This window comes from Linepithema humile, chromosome 1 (assembly GCF_040581485.1).
Source record: "Linepithema humile isolate Giens D197 chromosome 1, Lhum_UNIL_v1.0, whole genome shotgun sequence".
Lineage (NCBI taxonomy): Eukaryota > Metazoa > Arthropoda > Insecta > Hymenoptera > Formicidae > Linepithema > Linepithema humile.
Genome location: NC_090128.1, coordinates 26599562 through 26622187, shown reverse-complemented (window position 1 = coordinate 26622187; position 22626 = coordinate 26599562). Strand labels below are relative to the sequence as shown.

General features: G+C 39.1%; 1 protein-coding gene across 1 annotated transcript in view; it reads left to right on the top strand.

Moving 5' to 3' along the window:
* The window catches only part of Ddr (discoidin domain-containing receptor 2), a 198787-nt gene that overhangs the window by 122399 nt on the left and 53762 nt on the right, over positions 1–22626 (top strand). Inside the window, exons 5-6 of the mRNA XM_067348003.1 lie at positions 691–793; positions 15386–15617. Of these exons, the coding sequence (XP_067204104.1) occupies positions 691–793; positions 15386–15617 (335 nt within the window). The remainder of the gene's footprint in view (positions 1–690; positions 794–15385; positions 15618–22626) is intronic.

Genomic DNA, 22626 nt, shown 5'->3' with positions numbered 1-22626 from the left:
TGCATGCATGAAGGAATCCTCGTATCTAACGTCAAATCAAAATGTCGATAAGATGTTCCGAAGGGACGCTTCATTTGTATATCTTTCTATCGGGATTTGTCTTGTAAAAATAAAACAAGAAAAGAACGATCACATCAAACTTGTCATATTAGCTAACGGATGGTTTACATTGTCGCATTGTTTCCATCGATATCTTAGATATATATCTCGAGCAGTAAAAACAGCACTAACGTAGTATATGTAAAAAAGAGACCGCGAAAATAGAAGATGCGAATGTCCTCGCTACAATTCTAAATTGCTTCCCGTGTGTGTTCAGCGAAATACGAAGTCACATGTTTGTGGTGACCGGCATTTCGGTGACCAGCGAGGATTTCGTTGGAGAGAATTGCACATTCCTACAATAGTGCTGTTAGCGGTGGACGAAATTGTCGAAAACGAAATTGTTAGATAAACCAGAATAGAACTATCGAGAATCTTTGATTGCGACAGAAATATGAAGATAAATATGAAAATGTGAATACGTGGAATTGTTCATCCCACGATCTCAGCTGTTGAAAGCAAAATCTTTACCGGAACAATGCCTTATAATTATCATCATCTTCAATCCGAAATTTTCATTCTAACACACGGCGTTAACGAAATAAAGATTGATATCGAATTCTGCCTAATGCCATCGTGAATTGTTTCCAGGACAATGCACCACGGCGTTGGGCATGGAGAGCGGAGAAATCCCCGATGAAGACATCTCGGCGAGTTCTATGTACGATCCCAGCCTCGGACCGAAACATGCCAGGTAAGAGAGAACAATCGTATCGCAAAGCTGCCGTCAAGTGGGGCGACCGTTTTGATATCTCGGGGAAACGAATATTCGGCTTTTGCAAGCATCCAGTTTGATGTCACTTACCGTGATTGCAGCTTCTTAATCGTAATTCTCTCAACGTATTATCTTCTTCACTGAAAATTTGAATACTTCTCATTTTCCGTAACAATTACAAGTTACGTTATTTAAATTTATAATTTTATTTTTAGAATTTTTACTCTGTGTGGAGAATATTATATAGAAATAATGATATTAAATTACTCTCTCTCTCTCTCTCTCTCTCTCTCTCTCTCTCTCTCTCTCTCTCTCTCTCTCTTTGCTGTCTGTTCGTATTTTTCATCATTTTGCCGTTGTTAAAAACAGTACACATTTCTATTAAATTTGGAATGTACATTTTGGATGGTTTGTCTAAGAATTTAGAGTACGCATCATAATTTGTGCAAATAATTTATTGCACTTTTTATACTCTTTAATTAATTATAAAATTGTAGTTTACCCTGGGGAAGAGATTTTGAGATAAAATGTAATGCAGCACATGTACATCGCGCGTCTCAGGTTGTGTTAGAATTAAATTAGGTAATTGCCATCCGCATCACACTGTAGTATCGAAATTCTTTTAACCTCGCAATGTAAATCGCGTGACACGAAGGAATGCCTCGCGCAATGGCATTAGCGAACCGGCTACGTGGTTCACTTTATTTCTTATTACAACGCCGAGATTAAAATCGCTGGGTAGTACAGCGTTTGCGCCCCGCGCCTTAGGTGTATTAAAAATTTAAATAACACGCGGCCCCAAAAGCACGGTTGTAAAAGTCTCTTATCAAGAAACGAATTAATGGCGATTATGAAAGGATATGGAGGAATGAAAATCTTTTAGTTTGCACACGCGGCAAATAGCATGTTAATTTTATGAAGAACATCATAACTTTCTTTTTATTTATGACGGCGTTTTTTTTTCTTAAACCACGCTGTCTACTAATAATTATGATTTTAACAATTATAAAATGTTTGCGTACTGTGCAAAATTCTATTATAAAATTTCCGTGTTTTTAGAAATATGAGGAATGGTGAAATAATTATGAGATAATTATGAATAGCCAGACGCGCAGTGCAGAATGCACCGCTGTGGAAATAAAACGCATTAATTAATCTAAGATCGAAGTTGAAAAAAATTAAGATTGATCGCCTCGATGAAATTGGAGGATTATTATCGGCGATTAGTGAATACGATACCTTCACACTTCCATCATTTAATAACGAGTTCTCTATCCGGAGCACGTAGACCGCAGAAGCGAGCTGTATGTCGAATGGATCGATCTCGTCGACGATACGCGACAATTTACGGTAGGCTCTTTGTGCCCGCCGAAAACCGTGACGCAATCTTCGATAATAACCGGTTTCGTGTTTCGATACTCTCGTTAGGATGCCGCCAAAAACAACATTGGTGACAAAAACAAAAAAAAAAGGAAAAAAAAAGAAAGACACTTTTTGGAAGACCATCGGCGATGAGATCGTTCGTCTATCGTAGGCCGCGCGCAGCAATTAAAAAATTTTAATTAAACCGCCGTACGCAGCCGATCAACCGTGACGTTTTAATTAACGATTTATTCCATAAATCAAAAAGCGGCCTACGCGTCTGCATATTTCGAGGTAGAGATAGCCCTCTCCAGAGAGTTACGTCCTTCGAGCAAGTCGTTACTCGAGAGTTTCGGGATACACGGCCGCACACGGGTCCGGCACGATGTAATAGGGGATAGGGTAGTAGCGGCCAAAAGGGGGTCGGAGGCGACGGCAGCGGTGGAAGGGGTTGCGCTCGACCCCTACAAATTACCTCCAATTTCGTGTAAATTCCTCGTGCCTGCGTCAGCATAATACCTGTATTAGAACGCCTGGCTCCGGCTCTTAGGTGGCAATAAATCTGTATTAGAGCAAGGCGCCGCTCTCCCGCTCGCAAAAGGGATACGACACCCCAGACCGGTTAATTTTTCAGGGCCGCGATTCGTCCGCCATGTTGTCTACAAGATTGTCCACCGCGCATCCCAATGGCTACAAAATATGCCTTTTTAATTTGGAAAATGCACTTGTTTGTGAACGCTATTTTATTCTATTTTATCGTCACATTTGTACACGGTATGAATTTTTGCACGAATACATTTTAATCAAACCGAAAATAATGCTATATGAAAAATTTATTTCATTAAAATTTATGTATTTTTTATCATTTAAAAAATGTTTTAATCCAGTTAGAAGCATCGTGAAAACGCGGTCTTAATGCGTAATAAGCTGCAACCATAAATTGCAATTGTACAATTGCGGGTCTCCGGTTCTCGTTGGTAATCACTTTAGAAGTTCTCATCGCGATAAAATCTTTTCGATGTCACGAAGGGTGAGTGCTCGAAACGAAGACACTCGTGGTATTTTCACTTAGGCTTGAATCTCTAGTTTCAATCGTAATAGTGCAAGTAACGCGTCCAAGTAACTGATGCCTATCGCGATACACGTGATATCGCACCCGGCATCCGCGATAACGCGAAATGCATCACGCTAACGCACGATTATAATTATAGATGAAAGATAGATTTCCATTATGAGGCCGAAAGGCTATCCTTAATGTGAAGGGCAAAGGACTCGGATAAGATATTGCTCCGCCACGCCGCTACTTCGTGGAATATGATACAACGTTATGCGCGTAGCGTTAAAGTACTACATTTCAAAGTACACGTACTCGGGTTCTCGGCGTAACGAAATTGCATCGTACATTTTATTAGAGAGGGTTGCGACGGGAAAGCGACGCTGCGACATTTTAAAGTCATTGTTATCCATTCCGCCGGCTGGGTAAGTAGGATGTGCATAGTAAATAAATGTGAAAACGTAATTTCCGCGCGTACCCACGTAATACCTACGTAATACTTTTAACGAGCCAATTAGTTCTACACGACATTTTGTCCCTTTGCAATAGGCTTTTCTGAAATAACGTATAAAAGGTCTAGTTTATTATTTAATTTATAATTTATGCATTCTCGTTTACATTAGTTCGAAATGTCGTGGCTTACATTAAGTTACATTTTTATCTCTCCCTCTTAACACGCTCTTTGCGCGATTATGATCGAGGTGGGTGGCAATGACGACGAAATGACGATGCAAGGGCGGACAATGAGAAAGCAGTGTACAAAATACAGAAGGCAAAGTCGGGACGGTGCGAGAAAGCGCGTTCACGCACAAAGAGACACGATCGATAAAGGTCTGGACGGAAAAGTGGACGGTTGCCGGTTGTACGTGCAACGAAAAAGTTTTTCGTTTTCGTGTATGTGGCGCTCTGGTGGCCATTCGTATCGCTTTAGAACTGGCACTGGAAAGGAGGCGTATGAGGTGGCAGCTCGATGTAAGAGGCGGGGAACGGGATATAGAGACGAGGAGGGAGAGAGAAAATGGGGGAGAAAACGAGAAAGTGAGTACGCGCGGAGGCCCCAGGCGTGACAAGCCGAAATCTTCGACGTGCGAAGGAGCGGCGGGAGCAGAAGAGATCGCGGGGACGAGAGGGAGGGCCAGAATCACGCGGACATAAACTGTCCTACGCCGTTACGTGTGCTTTCAGCAGCCGAAGCCGAGGAAAAATGGTAGCCATATTCTTCCAGCCTTCGAGCCTGGCTATCTTCCACTTTGTTACGATTCGAAAACCCCCGTGCCTCCGGTAGCTCTCTCGTTTCGGTGATTTATGTAACACGACCTCTCCTCCCCCCGGGGCGTATCTTGCTCGTTTTTTTTCTCGCCCCCCGTTTGTATCGCTCGAACGACTGCGCCTCCGTCGCCGCCGCCGCCACCGCCGCCGCCGCCGCGTCGTCGTCGTCCTCGTCGTCGTCTGATGGAACGGGCACTCGGATGCGCCCGTATCGCGCCACCGAAATGCACCGCGCGTTTCGCGGCTTAAGCCTCGCGTTCGCGTGACGACGTACTTTCGTGGTATAAATCTTGCGAGGGTTGGAAAGGCGCGCGCGACCGCGCAGCCCTGAGCAGCGGCCTACTCCGTCTTACACGGCGCTGATATTTCCAGTTCCGGCCGTCCGTTCTTCTGGCACCGGAGCCAAGAGCGGTGGAATTCTTCTGATAAACGAAACATGCATTCCGCGCGACACGCTGTATTTACGTGCAGCACGCGCAAAATACTTTTTGGCGTGGAGACGTATGCCCCGGATGCGCCTTGGAGAATAGTTTGAAAGCCGATGCCGTCATGAGTATTTTAAAGGAGTGGCTGCGCGGAGAACAGATGCTACTTCTAGAAACTTCTGTGAAATTGGACGATCAATACGTCAACAATATTCTTTCTCAATAAAGATGTGTACACATCTGCTCGTTACATTTGCTACTACTATTGGATATTACTTTTATCGTAAATATTTCTAAATGTCACGGTTTCTATTTTTTAAACCCGAGAAGTCTCTTTCTCTTTCTCTGTGTCATTTCTGTTACTTACGGATCGTTTCATTAGTATAATACTCGTACCTCAGAGTACACAAGGATGATTCGCAGTTTAAAGTGAATGAAATTCATTCGGATGAAATAAAGTGGGACAAATGATTATAAATGCGATAAGAGTCTTTTGTAGAGAAATTTTGCCTTTGCATTAACAATCGTCGTTAAGCTATAACTGGGTCGCCGCGGACCTCATTCCCTTATTCATTTGTTTGCGACGAAGATGTTATATTTCAGCCCTTTTTTTGTCGCGCAACTTCGAAAGTTCGCGTTTTAAGCTAACGCGCCCGAACGCGTGTTTCTTCGCGGAAAGTTGTTCGTTAACGTTCCGAATTCTTCTGCTAACTTCTTTTTAAGATGCTTCTGATGATCGCGCGAAAATATCTCGCATTCTTTAAAATATCAGTGCAAGAGGCGTATCGCGATATCGAATTTCCATGGAGAAGTTGAAGCAGTCGATCTGCCTCAGAGAGATATTATTCTGTCGTATGCGAACCGGGGAGAACGTGGCGATAACGAAAATCTATTTCGCCGCTTCCGCGTTCCGTGTCGAGCGTGTGAACGTTGCTCCCTATATTTAGCTGCACACACGCGCGCACGTTGCGCACATGCAAACCAATACCGCTGCACGCAATACACATATATCCGTGCGGACGTAGATATATATGCATTTATGTGCATATGATACCTCGGTGTGTGTGTGTATGTGTGTGTGCATGTACACGGGCGCGATTTTCAGTCCCGATTCATCGAATATCAGCGACGTTGACATATCGGAGCTTCCTATCTTTCTCTATTCCTCATACTGTCAGGAAATCGTGAGCAACCGAAACGAATTCTCCGTTAACGATCGCGCGGAGATTCGTCCATGAAATCGTCATTGACACGAGCATGACTCACCTTTGAAACTTTACCGGCGCATTCTCTCCGCTCCGACAAATATATTCAAATTTTCCAATCAACTTCCGCGAAAGTCGATGTGTGAACGCGCATTTCCCGCTCGCTCGTCGCATATTAAACGCACGTTTGTCTTTCTTTGCAAGAGAGACACCGAGAGAGACAGAGAGTGTTAAAAGATCACTCGGGATATTCGGCGCTCGAAGCAGCTTCGGTATCTCCAACGTGGTATCAGGGAATTTAAGCAACTACACGTGTCACTGAAACGGAGCTCTCCTCAGCAGCAGTAGAGTGCTGAGGAATCTTCACATTGGATATCCTCACCGACGGATCCAACTCGTACATCCCGCGAAACTTTCTTTCCCGAGACAGGAGGCTTTGCAGCCAAGTGCTGCAAACTCGAAGTTGTTACGTGTTGAAAGTTGTCGTACCGTGTTGCCTCATAGAAAAAGAATCACATATCGCGACACGGAAAATACCTTCCCGTCGACTCAAAGACGTTGTACCGAGAGTAACTGATAATCACACACGCGCACACAGTCGTCTCCGAAAATGTAATTTCCGCTTCCTTTCCCCGATGGCCACGTTTCGACATTGCCGCGGAAAAAAAGAGGAAAACGTATTTCTACGACTGTTCTCCAATAGCAGTTACTAACGGGTATTGATCAAACTTACACACACATACACGCACGTGACAAAATTTGTTAAAACAATGCTGACCATTATACAAAAACACAGATATCTTTATTCGTTAACGGCGGACTCGATTTTTCATATCTGTATATCGAACGCTGCCGCTGTTAGAGGAACTTTTCAGTTCTCGTTGTTCCGAAAAATCACGAAGCGAGTTGAACGAAACTCTCACTAACGACCGCCGAGCGCCGCGCTGGATATCGATACATTCGCTACATGACTCGAAGTTTTAGATTCGTTGACAACGCCGAATTCTGTCAGTGTAGCGCGACGAAAAAACGCTGGGTCGCTTAACATGACCCGTGAGACAAATATTCGCCCGAGATAGTTTCCGGTCGAGTCGGCGGCGAATTGTGCGGGCTGTCGGCGCTGAAATATGATCGGCCAGACAATTTTCATCGCCATTCTGGACGATGCCGTACAGGTTTTGTAGAAAAGTTTTTAAATTGTTGCGGATATTAATGTTCTCTTGTTGTACGTTGCGATAGAATCGTCGGAGAATCGATCAAATTGTTATTATTTATTTTACACGCTCAACGAAACTTCAATCATGCAATGAAAATCTGCAGCTCGCATTGCGGAAAAAATACATTTTTCCATAATTTTAGGTTTTTATAAGCAAAAATGAAGGCAAACATTATAAAATTCCATGAAAAGAAATTCAAATATTAATGCCGTCATATAGTCCGTGCTACCACGCGGGGCCAATATTTATGTTCGAAACATGAACGATAATGCGACGAAAACGAATGCGTTATTATGATATAAACGACAAAATGAAACACATTGCTTTACGTCATTTTGATATAAAGAGAAATGTACGGGGTACATTACGGACGGGGCTTTAAAGGAAAGTGATCAAGCGCCATCGAAGCGTTGAAAATGGGATTGTCCCATTTGCAGATTGAGTTTGACTTCTCGAGGGCGTCCCGCGGGATCGACCCGGATGTGTCCTGACTTTCCCTACCATTTACTCGCGTTAAGCAAAGGCGACGAGATAAGGTAGATACGGCATTATAAATGTATGTGTCGGTACTGCGCTTTATCCCAGTTATCGCTCTTAATGCCAGACTATGGAAAAAGATTTTCGATCGGCGTTGTTGTAGCTAACGTACGCGTAGTAGCTGTCGTCATTGCGAAACAGAGGGAAGAAAGACGGTAGATTTCAGACTGATGGTAGATTGCACGAAGATAGAGAGACCGCGAGAGGAAACGGGAGCTGCTATATGTACTTTACGACATAATGACTGCTGTTAAATTTGAATAATGATTTTATACACATCGTTAATACTCATCAAGATAACGTTGTTTCCTTATTGCTAGTCAGATGGCGTGTATTTTGTACCAGAGCATTAAAACCAGTTAATACGATACATTAAACTGCAATTAGAAGCGCGTTCGTCTTGCCGTTGCACAACATTGAAAAAATTCTCAGAAAAATCGCGCGGAAATCAATCGCATTGGATAGAATGTTAATTATTTTAATCGGAGAGTATAAAGCATTTTAATTTTTTTTAGATATTTTAATTGGAAAGTTTTAACGAAGCTTTAAAGAAATGCACGGTGGATTGGAATAATTTAAATCGGAGAAGTCCTTTAAATAATATAATTTCGCCGGAATTATATATTCGCGTTTCAATTAAATTATGCACGACGAAAGCTTATTGATTGATTGCGGAAATAGTACGGGCGCTCTTTCGAGGTAATTTAGGGACACTAAATTCAATCGCGCGGCAACTTTTAAATCCGAAACTCTTTCAAACGCATGACGATCAGATTACTCATTATCTTCACAAAATATGAATGTGGTTAGCCGAATAATGTTTTTTTTACCATCGTTTCATAAAAATGTGGCTGGTCAGCTAGCTCATCTAATTCCAGAAATCTAGCTGAACCGTTCATAAAATACTGTTCATAAAATTCCTTCGTTCATTATGAATTTTCGTTATCGAGATCGCCGATCTTTCAGCTTTGGATAATAACAGCGATTCGCGCGCCATCCCCCGAACGTTACTGTCATTCGCGAACGTTTTAATATCGATGGCTCGACATTCCCGGCTCGTATGGTGCCGCCTCACCCCTATCCACCCCCTCTTGTTCTTTCGGCGATGGCACTGTCCGTTCGCTCTGGTCGGTAGCATGTAGGGAAAAAGGAAAAATCGTTCGCGCTCGCGTAAAATCGGACAGGCCAGCCGGAATTTTCACGGATCATTTGGCTGATGGCATATTCGGCAGCAGCATTCCTGGCATATTCGATAACAATGCCCGCAAGCTCAGAACAGAGAAGGAACGACGTTTGTACGTGGATGAGTGCGCGTTGCTTCTCCTCGCATCGGCACGCTATAACCCGCGCTAGTAGAGCGTGTCTGTGTGCGCTCGCTGCAGATTCAGTCTATGATAGTCCTACGTGTTATCTGGAAAGCTCGATCAAGCGAATGGACCGTAAGGACCAGGTCACCTGTGAATCTGTTTCAGTGACAGCACACAGGGTCATAGTTCGACTCGCGAAAATACTCTCGCGAAAGCGACATTTCCTTTACGGATAGACTTACTTTATCTTGGTTCGATTGACGGCATGCAGTCGACGTATGATATTTGCTAAATAATCCGAGCTCTGACAAATAATATTTAACCGTGAAAGTTTTTTAATCTTAAAAAGTATATGTAAATTTTTAACGCGCAGAAAATGTAAATTACTATACACTGCAACGAAAGCACGAAAATAAAAAGAAGCAATTTACTTTTTGCTGTGTGTCCGTTTAAATTGCGCATACAATGATAATGCATATTGTACATAAACTATTTAGAGACGAATATTTCATCATTATTGTTATTACGTTTTGATGAGAACAAAGCGACATGTAACGAAAAAAAGAAACCCTGTCTTTCAGTAAGCATCTTTTCACATCTGCGAGTGCTTCTGATCTTTTGTCTGAAAGCGCGCATCGTCGTCTACCGTATTTTTGAGCCGAGCTTCTGCAATCCGTGTGGAAGCATTTGTTTCCGGAATAGCCCGCTGCACGGCCGGCTGTTTTTATCTTTCGCCGGGTGACGTAATCGTTGCTCATTTCGCGTCTAATTAGCGCAGGGATTAGCCTCAAAACGGTCGTAAAATGTCGCGCGATGCGTACAGTCCGCTATGTCATTTTATTCGTTTCGCGTTCCTCTTCACAATCTCCCGAAACGTAATAACGGTTATCATCGAAATCACCATATTACGGGGAAATTTAATTAGTTTTTACCAGACATTTGAGACGGAAGGGCTTGAAGTAAAGCTGGGGCACGCCGGGAGATAATAGAAGAAAGCAAGCGGGTTCGTGCGCGCGGTCTGAATATAAATATGCCTTAAAGAAGAGGTTGAAAAGTGATCGGCGCGGCGTTTTGTTGCATCTGGAAAATTCAAGTTTTGCGAGTGAAATCGGGCGCATCGTGAGATACATACGTATACATGCGCGAACGTGTTCGCAATAACGGATCGGCTTCATCATCCCGAAGAATTATAAATGAGAACGTATGCAAAGAGATGTGTAAATTACAAAAGGGGTTTATTGATCGTGAGTAATTCAACTCCGCAATATCTTTTGATTCAATATTTACCGTGCATACATTATATAACATTCGCAAACGCGCGCGGTATATTTCATCACGGTTAATAACTGGGAATCGCCCATTTTATTTGAATTTTCTGTATTTATCATGATAAAACAATAACCTTAATTGAATGGATTACGGGTCGGACGTTTTACAATATTACGGACAATATTTCGCAAGAAACACTTTAAATCCGCGAGGGGAGAACGAGAGGGAAAGAGAGAGAGAGAGAGAGAGAGAGAGAGAGAGAGAGAGAGAGAAAGTTTGACGTATCAATTTATTAATAGCCATGGGAATTTCGCGTAAAAGACAACGGGAAATTCCGCTCTACGAACAGAGCCGAACCGAACGATGTATTCGCTAGTGTTTCAGCCGAATGAAACAATAGATGCATTCCTCCATGACGTCGCAAGATATTGTCGTGCGAAAATTATTGCGGGTCTCCTCCTACCTTCTCCTCTATCTTGTCTTAAGGTCTTGTTTCTCTGTTCATCGCCCACTTCCAAAATAACGAACGTGCTGCGCGCAAAGCAGCGTGGATGGTAGCTGCGACGTGTGGCGGTAACGATCGCGGGTCATTAGCAATGCTAATGCACCTTTCGACTGATGAGACGGCGTAATGCTTCTGGTCGGCTCGTGGGACGAGCTCTCTTAACCCCCCCTCCCCCCGCTCCCTCATCGCATTTCTCGAAGAGACCACTTTGAAATACCCACGCCATAGTGAATGGCTGGCTGGTCGCTTCGTCGGTTCGCTACCGTAAATTGTACCGACGATTGGCTTCCTATTAGGATCGCACCGATTTTCCGGAAGACCGTGGAGAGCCGCTCAATAGTGCATTGCAACCGCATCTGCATTTTTCTCCCTACAAATCCTTCGCAAAACTGAGAATTTATAGTGAATAACGCCAATAATGATTCCACATTAAATTTTATTTCATTTTATATCCAAATGCGCTATGTTTATAATATTTTGTACTGCGCTTTTTATATTTTTTTATTACGAAATATAATTTTCGAAACGAGTCATCACAAACACATGTAAAATCGTTGAGATATTTTCCAAATTGTTAATGTTGGCAGTAAGCTATTCTAATTTTCAGTGCCGATTGTCAGCGATAAACCCGTTGAATTTAATAGCTATGACAATCATTCGCGTAGTTACAATGGCAAAATTTTCCAACGCACTTCGCAAACTTGTATTACGATCGACGTCCATAAAAGGCTATGGGAGTTTCTGATTAAGTACTTTGCGACTTAAAGGGCCCTAAGCAGTATGTTTCCGAACTTACGTTTACGTTTGTTCGTTTAACAACCCGAGTCGAAATTTAGCGTCTCTTTTAATGCTCATACAGCCTATATGAACCTATTTTTACGGAATTAGAACCTAGAACTCCTCTTTTAAAACTTGATCTCCTATAATTTGATGTTGAAATACTACTTTAAACCTATAGAGCCTCACAAAATAGATTGTATTACTGCGAGAACTCCTCCATTAAACCTCGAACTTTTATCTAGTATATATATATATATACTAGATAAATTCGACCTATAAAAGTTATTATAATGTTTAATCATAAAGAAAAATATTTAATTCGTTGCATTTCCAACTTTTATTAATATTGATACCTTTCCGTTTCCTTCTTCAAAATAGTGATATGATATCTGAAAAAGATTCAGCGCAAAAAAATTTTTTTAAATTAATTTTTTTATTAAATGTTAACTATTTTAGATGTACTCGTTAAAATTCAAATAAGAATGAAAAACTATACGAGCAATATGCATAATGTGGTTGTATTTTGATTATTGCTTTATTAAGTGATACAATATTATCAAACGTTTCAGTCTTAATTTGGACCTTTTTCTGTGTAAATATTTCTGTCTGAACTTGTTTTAACGCATGTTAACTATGCTTAATAATATACTCTTAACTATATGTATTACATATACTTAATAAATAATATTTAATTCAATAAATATTATGTAATGTTTTTAGTATCTTATTTTATATTTAATATCTTAATTTAATATTTTTAATATAATCACAAAGGTATATGGATTTTCAGCACTAGTTTTATGATATTATCAAGAAATTCTAATGATTGTGCAAAAATCTTCACAATAATAAAAAAAATTACTAACTATATAATTTTAATTGATGATAATTTTTAATAACATAAAATTTTTAAAAATATTAGAAATTAATACTCAATAGTTGAATTTTGATATTATATTTTGATATTATCAAGAAATTTCTAATAATTACAAATTTTCAAAAGATAATAAAATTCAACTAAATGGTATTGATTAATGATATTTTTAAATTGTATGCTATTAAAAATTATCGTTAATCAAAATTATAGTTAGTATTTTTCTTTATTGTGAACATTTGCAATCATTAGAATTTCTTGATAATATCATAAAAGTAGTGCTGGCAAAAAGGAATCTATATATTTTCAGGGTCTAAAGCGGGTCAACGGAGGGTTTTAACTAAACCCTACTTTGAAGCTTTAGCAGGAAAAAAGGAAATTTCGGACATATTGTAGCGCCAAAGTAGGTGCTATTATATACATACGATACAATGCATAACATCTACTTTGACTCTCTTATGCCTACCTCAAAATAAAAGATTAAGGTTCAATATAGGTGCTAAATTTCGACTCGGGAACGAAACGGCTCGACATTTCTACACCATGAATCCTTCACGTTCGAAGAAAACACGTAAGGGAATTTTTACGATTCCCGGAACGCCACTTCCTTTTATTTTTACGTTTAACTTATAGAACATCTGGAAACATTAATGGCGCAATTAACGGACGGAAGTACTGCAGCAACACGGTCAATATTGTACACACGTCTCTAGAAGTCACTTCTCGAAATAACAGTACGATAAAAACAGACATAATTTTCACTTTTAATTCTCAGTAAGGCAAATTTCGAAAAAGTCTCTCTATTTTCGTCAGATTAATTTATTGTACAATAAAGTGTATTAATATCCTGATTAGCAGAATTCAGCTTATTTTATCTCAGAAATTGAATTACCAATCGGTAATCATGAATTGAAAATGAATAGAAAATGAACGACTACAAATAAATGCGGAAAGAGGAAAGCGAGCGTCATTATCAATGTGTAGTCGGGCAAATAACGATGAATAGAAATTTCAATAAATCAACCGTGATTCGCAGCAATGACCAACAGCAACGCGTGCGTATTGTATTATAAAACAATCCGCTCTATTTAAATGTACAGCGCATACATTCACGGCAATCAGAGCGTGCAGCTTTGGTACCCCTAAATTTTCTATTCCTCTTTTATCGCGATCACCATTTCGATCACGATCGCAAATCGACGTTGAAACAATCAGCATCCTCTTGCGTAAAACGTAAAATTTATCGAAGGAGAAGCAAGATAAGATTTTATTTGAACGGAAACCTCGTGCTCATAGAGCCGCGTAACTACGGATTGCGACGTTGGTAACGCAAGGTTACGAAGGGCTTGCTGAAGCCGGGACATTGTTAACCGCATTGCTGCCTAATTAACCGCAAACGCTTTCAGTGGATTTCGCCTGGTCTATTGTTTACATGCGGGCATGTCGCCTGTATGTATAGCACTCCTCCACGGTTGAACCAGTTGAAATATTTCCATGGAGATTCTCTCTCCCTTTGTGACACAATCGTGCGTGTGGATACACGTATTTCAATGGATTCCTATGCGTACGCGCAACACGGCGTGTCGGAAATAACGCCTGATAATAGCGCAATCGTGTCTCTTGCAAGCGTCCTCGTTGTATTAGCGCGCGGATATGTTTCGTTTTGAGATTTAAAGTTCTTGATGAAAGATATATTTCTGGAATTTAATTCTGCGGATTCGTCGTCAGAGCTTTGAAAATTCAGAAAATCGGGTGTTAAGGGCGTTAACGAAGTGCATCTTGCACGCCCGACAGCTCTTTTCATTTATATTCCCAACTGTCAATATTGCGAGAAGAGAGATTGTACGTGATGTGCATGCGTGTGGAAACTTGAAAGCAGAAATCTCTGGATAATTTGATTCCTTAGCTTGTGATTGCAGAAACAATCAGATCGGAAAATTGCTTATTGGCCTGTGGAACGACCGCTCTTAGGTTTGTTCCCTGCGGCGAGAACATTGTTGACCTTACATGAGTCAACAATCATTCCGTTGCTGCTGTACCCGATATTCTTAATACCTGAAATCTCGTTAATTTCATAAACATATTTCTTCAAATGAAATATTACAGAATCGCAATAATTAGTATGAAAAATGTATTGATATATGGGTATAATTATAGATTTTCTATCATAATTATTAATGCCTTATCTTCCTTTAATTTATACATAAGTTCTTTATGATCACAATTTTTCTCCCCGGAATCTATTAACCGCCAGTCTCTTCTCCCCCTTTTGCGTGCTCTAAGAGCCTTGAAAAAAATTACTTCCATTTTCCTCTGTCCACAAGAAGCTGCTATCGCGATAAAAGCTTCGCTGCAAAATAAGTTATTCATAATCAATACCGCGAGAACCTCAGCGTGGTAGCGTGCTCGGATTTAAAGATCGCCCGTAAATCAATCGCCGCGTCATTAATTTACACACCGGCGGCCGTTGATCTTGAAAGGGAACCGGGACGGGAAGCTCATCAATTATATCATCCGCATAATAAGTCCGCGATAATCGAGGTAGATATATCTTTCGCTTTGAGTATTACTTTTACTGTCTTTTTCTCGGGGCGCGAGACGGCGGCTGCCATGACTTGCGCGCGCGCGACTCGCTGGAAAAGCGTAACGTGCCCGTGCGTTTGTCACGCGAGCGTATATATCTGTGCGTTCCTCGCGTGTCTTCACGCAACGTATCTGCCTCGAGAGGGTTCGTAATAACTCCTGGTATAATTCCTCGGTTTCTCAGGCTACGACAAGACAAGGGCGGCGGCGCGTGGTGCCCGAGAAATATGGTAACCAAGGAGGGCAAGGAATACCTGGAGGTGAATCTGCACTCTCCGCGTTTACTGACGTCCACGAAAACGCAGGGCAGATTCGGCAACGGTCACGGGGTCGAGTACACCGAGGAGTACTTTGTCGAGTATTGGCGGCCGGGGTTCAACAAGTGGGTGCGATGGAGGAATCGACATGGTATGGAGGTAGGTACCATCTGGCCGGGTCATCGATCGAATCGCGCCCGAGATTTCTTTCCTGGGGACCGTAAGCCGGAATTGACTGCACGTCTGCAGATATTAGGTGATTCTCTGAGTTTCTCTATTAGTCGGCCGTACACGACTACATAGATTCGCTTGGAGTACGCGTACTTTTTTTTTGAAATAACAATAAAAGGGTTATTAAATTTTTGTATGTTTTTTTATAAACGATTTTATGATAGATATTTACGCCGAATTTTTAAATATACGTGATCATTTCGGCTATTGTATTTATTTTACGTTTCTAGACGAGAGAATATATTTTTTGATTTTTATTCCAAATCTAAAGTCAAAGAAAGTAGTTCTCTTTCTCTTTTGCATTTTCATTTTTGCGAAATAATTGCATATTTTTCACACCGAGATACGACGCTGCAGTTCATTTCGCACAGCACTATAAAAAATCATCAAACTTTTCAATTGAATTTCGTTTTAAGTTCGCGGCGTCATGCCGAAATTCTTTTCGACGCTCCGCGCGAGTTTTATGCAGGCGTTATGCGGTGGGAATTGAAGATGAAATATTGGAAAATCGCAGAACGAAATTTATTTTCTGCCAATAAATCTCATCATTTCGTGTCATATTGTGAAGACGGATTGCTCGATATAGCAGTTCAATATAAATGCAACCTGCGTCGTGCTAATCTTATGTATATATCACTGGCTAATCTCTACTCGCTATATCGTGAATAGATATGTACTCACCCTTTTAGCCATAATGCGAAATATCTGCCGATCTCACCTCCTATCTATAATTATAATTACATAACTTGATACTAACGTCCTATTTCTCATTCTATATATTATATATACACACACATATATATATTTATGTATATGCATACACTTCACACATATGTCGAGAGGAAATTAGCAGAGTTCATACGAAACGGCTCGATTTCCTGGATTTAACTCAAGTTCCTTCTCCTGGCTTATTCAGCATAGTTACAAATTGATAAAGCTACCGCCGTCTGCTTTAATCCGATATGAGAAACATAAAGCGATTTTATCTACATCATTGCATTTGTTAATACATCACAAAAACATTTCATCGCACTTTAGTAAGTTTAGGTATCGCTAATTACAAAACAATTTCACAGTTTCCTTAAATACACTGCATACATTTAAGGATTTCTATGTGTCTACTAATTCTGTATTATTCATCGAAAATGATGGTTTTAGCCTGGTTCTGTGAAACAAAAGCCCGACTGTTAATTCTGTCCTTTTCAGCGAGTATATCTAGTGGAAATACGATTATTTGGTCCGACGGACTTCCAAAGCGCTCCGCGATTTATGTTCTCAAAATCTTTGAGAATTATACGTTTACTGAAGATTCTTTCACATGTCCATTTTTTATAATCGCATTACTTTACCAGTAAGTCAATTTACCATGAATACGATAAATTAATCAAGATAATTTGATTAAATTACGTACAGTAATTTAAAAATCGGTAACTTACAATACTTTATAATCTTAATAATAGCGGACAAAAATTTTTCATAAAATTTAGTTAATTATTTTGTTGTGTTCTCATATCTTTTAAATGTGTTGAATACTATTCTTATATTAAATTATTACATTATTTTATTTGCATTATCATTAGAATATTAGATTATTTTATTTTCATTATTATTAGAATATTAGATTAATTTATTTGCAGTTTGTAGTAAAATATTATATATGCAAACTTATTTCTTATTATTTTCCAATTTATTTTAATGGTGCTTGCACAATTACTGATGATTTTCGACCTCTTCACATCTAGGAAACGCTATGCGCGATACGGCCATTGTACAAATGAGAACCTCTGTCCCGGTTGAACGGCTATTACTGGATGCGACGTGTTAATTAACGTCTCTTTAGCATGATAATCCGTACGCGATATCCATTAGCCCGTCAAAATACATCACGGTGGTTAAGCGATTTGCTCGCGGCGACGAAACTACGCAGGGATAGTCCCATGGACGTAATCTTAAATCTTCCAAAAAAAGGTTGTTGTATATATAAACCTTTCAAAAAAAGCTGTCGTATATATTATATATTAACCTTCCAAAAAATTTATCTTCCACAAAAAAATGTATATATATTAACAAATAACAAACCTTTCAAAAAAAGTTGTTGTATATATAACCAAATAAAAATTTGCTATATATTCTGCCTATAAAAGAGGTGATATCAGAAAATGACGCCAAGTTTAAATAAAAAACCTTTCAAAAAAAGTTGTATGTATATATTTAAAAAAAAGTTGTATATACCAAATAAAAATTCGCTATATATTCTGTCTATAAAAGAGGTGATATCAGAAAATGACGCCAAGTTTAAATAAAAAACCTTTTAAAAAAACTTGTATGTATATATATTACGAAAAAGGATTATATTTATTATATTTAATTATATTTATTATATTTATTTATTAAAAAATTTTTCAAATTTAATCAAAATAAAAAAATATTACAAAATTTCGCAAAAAACTTGGCGCTGCTGTACTAAACTATTAACTTACATAAGATTTGCATCGCAATACTTTAACATGCTCCTAATCATTCCAACATACTTTAATCTATAGTATATGTGACGTAATACTATAGTTTAGTTTGGAGTATTAGAACGAGTAGGAGCATGTTAGAGCAAGCGATGCAAACAAATTTCGGCTCAAACAGACTAGAGCGACGAAGCGGCAAGTGGCGATGCTATAGCTAATCAACTTACAATTTTACCGTAAGAACAAGAGTTTAATTGGCTATCGCGTCGCCGTTTGCCGCTCTGGTCAGTTTGAGTCATTATAACACTTAATCATGTAAATTGTAAAATTATTGCTCATTTTCATTCTCTATAATATTTTAAGATGTATTTAACATGTAGTTCAGTACAGCAGCGCCAAGTTTTTTGCGAAATTTTGTAATATTTTTTATTTTGATTAAATTTGAAAAATTTTTTAATAAATAAATATAATAAATATAATTAAATATAATAAATATAATCCTTTTTCGTAATATATATACATACAAGTTTTTTTTAAAAAGGTTTTTTATTTTAAACTTGGCGTCGACTTTCTGATATCACCTCTTTTATAGACAGAATATATAGCGAATTTTTATTTGGTATATACAACTTTTTTTTAAATATATACATACAACTTTTTTTGAAAGGTTTTTTATTTAAACTTGGCGTCATTTTCTGATATCACCTCTTTTATAGGCAGAATATATAGCAAATTTTTATTTGGTTATATATACAACAACTTTTTTTGAAAGGTTTGTTATTTGTTAATATATATACATTTTTTTGTGGAAGATAAATTTTTTGGAAGGTTAATATATAATATATACGACAGCTTTTTTTGAAAGGTTTATATATACAACAACTTTTTTTTGGAAGATTTGCGTGCACTTGGCGCCTTTTCTTTACCTTTTTTTAAAAAGGTAATTTGTTGATTTTCAAATATACAACAACTTTTTTGTTAGGTAAAATACACAACAACTTTTTTGTAAGGTTTGCGTGTTTATATATACAACAACTTTTTTGGAAGGTTTGCGTGTATATTTAGATGTACCTTAAAGTTCATGTTCTCTATTTGTAATATTATAGTTTATTTTTGTGCACGAGTATAATGTAAATGAAAAACTATCTTCCAATGTTTTCACCAAACGAATTAATTTCGGTATAAAATTAATTTTATAAAATGACTTGCTATAATGCACTTACTTTCTCACCACGCGTGGTATTGTTATTCGACGAAGTTTTGCCGGCTGTAGAATTAAATGTCTCCATTTTTCGTGTGTGTTAGAATGCAAAGCTTTTAATACGAGTTTGAATAGTATTCATAAAACTTAATGAAAATTTATTTAGATAAAAAAACAATGTTTGTACTTTATAAAATGTAAACTCAATGTAGATAGTAAATAAAAGATGTTTTAATAAATAAATATTATATTGAGATGCATTAATTGGAAATTTTTTTATTAAAAAAGTTAAATTAATGTTAATGATATTGTAATTGTTCGTATAGTAAAAATTTATTTAGTGTTTTATATGAAATAAGAGAAATAGATTGTTTTAAAATTCCAAAAATCTTTAACTCATTTTTGTATAGTTATTACATTTTTAAATGCCAATAACAAATGCTTAAATTTTCTTTCTATAAAATTTTAATAATTTTCTGCCTGCATTAGTCTGTATTCCAGCGTTACCAATTCTTGGCTTGGGTTACCACGCAACAATCAAAAGACCATGTTCATATGCTGCGTAAAGCGTTCTGCGCAGCACATAAACATGGTCCCTCGATTGTGTGCGTGGAAACCTAGAACAAAAGTTTGTAACGCTGCTGTACTGATTATAAACATTTTAATCATATGGCAAACCTATTAAAACAACTTCGATATTTTTATCACTTAGGGAGGAGGATTTTTGAAACGCTTGAAAGCGATCATAATCGCTGAGCGGTTGTATCTCTTCGCGCGCTTGCATTCGGCGGCAGGCTGGATTGATACGTGCTTATTCGGACATCTTTAGTAATTAATAACTCAAATAACTATAAAATTTTAATATTTTTCTATGTAACATCTAAAAATTTAAATGAGCAAATAGCCAAACAAACGTAAGCGCGCGCCGCGCGGCTTCTCAGCGCCATCAGCGCACCTAACGTCAGAAACTTGCAGATTCCACCATCTGCACGAAGTACACTTTCTGTCCACTAATTAACTAACTACAGAATACTGAGAGTGTACACTTCTGCACTTTAAGATCGAAAAAAATTTTTTTTATGAAGAATACTATTATTTTTGATATACACTATCTTTATTCGTCTCCACAACACGTTATATATACATTTTACGATCGATACTAATATATAAATGTAATTAATATATACATCAAAACTGCGAGCTGACAGGTCTGAGCGCCGCCATGTTAGAATGACGCTGACCAATAAGACACGAGCGACATACATATCAACGCGACATACATCCTAGCGAGATGATTTTCTAGATTTCTCGACTTTGAATGCATATATTTATTTTTATAAAGCACACAGAGCAAAAACAAGCAGACTTTTCTTATGTAATTTGGGTATGCGCTATCGATTGAGCCTATTGCCAACTCAATCGGCCCAGCCGTTATCGAGATCCGATAATCTCGGCTCGTCTCAACTTTCGGGCTCGCGTAAAGATACACGGTCGGTCTTGCGCTTGCGTTGCGCGCTGCGCGTGAACTTGGCGCGAGACACTACCGTGTCTCTTGATTAGCGCGTTAAGGAAGTGTGATTCAAGTGAATATTCTTTTTTCAAAAATAGTGGATGTTGCTAAAAAATTGAAGCATAATTAATATGAAAATAGCCAGTTATTATCTTTGTGCTTTTATGCTCACCATGAAATATGAAGGGCATGAAAAACATACGTAAGGGATCGCAAAAAGAATATCGCGATAATTTTAATAATAATAATTTAAATAACAAAGGTACTACAGTCATGCATAATTAATTAAACACAAATAATACCGCATAGCGGTAATGATAACATATTCTCGTACCTTTCTCAGGGATTTGCGTGCATTTTTGTCATAAAACGACTAGTGAATTATTCACCGGCGTAGAAGAAATTTCGTACTAAATCGATCAAACGGCATAATTGAAGACGGTAAATCGGTAGTTAACGCTATTCTATCGGACATCGAGTGCTGCTGCAGCTATTATCCTACGAGCCGCAACCTGCCATCGGTAAATGGAATTTTAATGGATGCACAATAAAGCGCGGGTGCATTTATTCTGCTCGCCGAAATACTGCAGTAAGTCATGATCAATCGTAACGATGGTGGTTTATTTTTCAATTATATCGGCAAATGCGTGTTCTCCGCGCTGTACTCACTACATTTTTATTCCATTGCGCGCAGAGTGCACGTGCAAAAACTTATTAATAATAACGCGCGTTCAGTGATCTCCGTGATAAAGCAAGAAAATGCATTGTCGCGTACCGCGCTCTCGATAAATCCGTTGCTAGCTTTTTCTTCCTTCCATTTCCGAACAATGGAGCCCAAAATCTCGCTTCCAACTTTATTGATTCCGCGATATACGATTCTTTTATTCATAAATATTCTCTATTCACTTTCGTCTACTTGCACTAATCTTCTCGGGCCCCCATCGCGCTTCATCGTCCGGCACTCTATTTTTCCATGAACATTACTCAATGTCGCGATATGATATTACCAGGTGTAAGTGTTAAAATTCACTCGCGCCCGCGCGAATTTATCGCGCCCCGTCGCAAATTGCCGGTCGTAATAGAAAAAAAGATTACTTAAAGCGTAACGGGGATTTTTCAGTATTTACCCCGGCATCCGCAATATATTTCCTTCAAGAACTAATTTCGTTCCGAGGTGGGCGAGAGCGAGAGGGGGGAGAGGGGGGGTGGGAGGGCGAGTGAGATAGGCAACGGCTACGAGAGACTTATTACCTAGCTACCTTACGGTCGTCCGATAAATAGAAAATCAAGAATCTCATCGGTAACGAACTTACTTCGATAGACTATCATAACTCACCTCCGGCTGGTACTCGTCGGAGGGTCGTCGCCGTCGTCGTCGTCGTCGTCTGGCCCCGCAGGAAAAGCTCCGTGACGCGGAAGTAATTTTCAACTCCGAACCGTGTCCTATCGTCGGATGGCGGGGCCTCGTTATTCGACCCCGCTGTCATCAGAAGGGCTCTGATATTCGCCACGGTTGCCTCTCACCGAGTCTCCCCTTCTCCGTCTCTCCCTCTCTCCCTCTTTCTCTTTTCCTGGGCTTACGTTCGCGCACATCCGACTAGCGCGCATGTATAGACATACGTCCAACTTACACACTTTTCGTTCTCCCTCCAGCGGCGCCCCGTACCAGACGTTCTTCCCATTTTCACGCAGATTTGCTCAAAGCAAGAGAGCAAGCCGGATATGGGGGCGGAGGGAGAGACAGGACGCCCGGAAGGAAAGAGTACG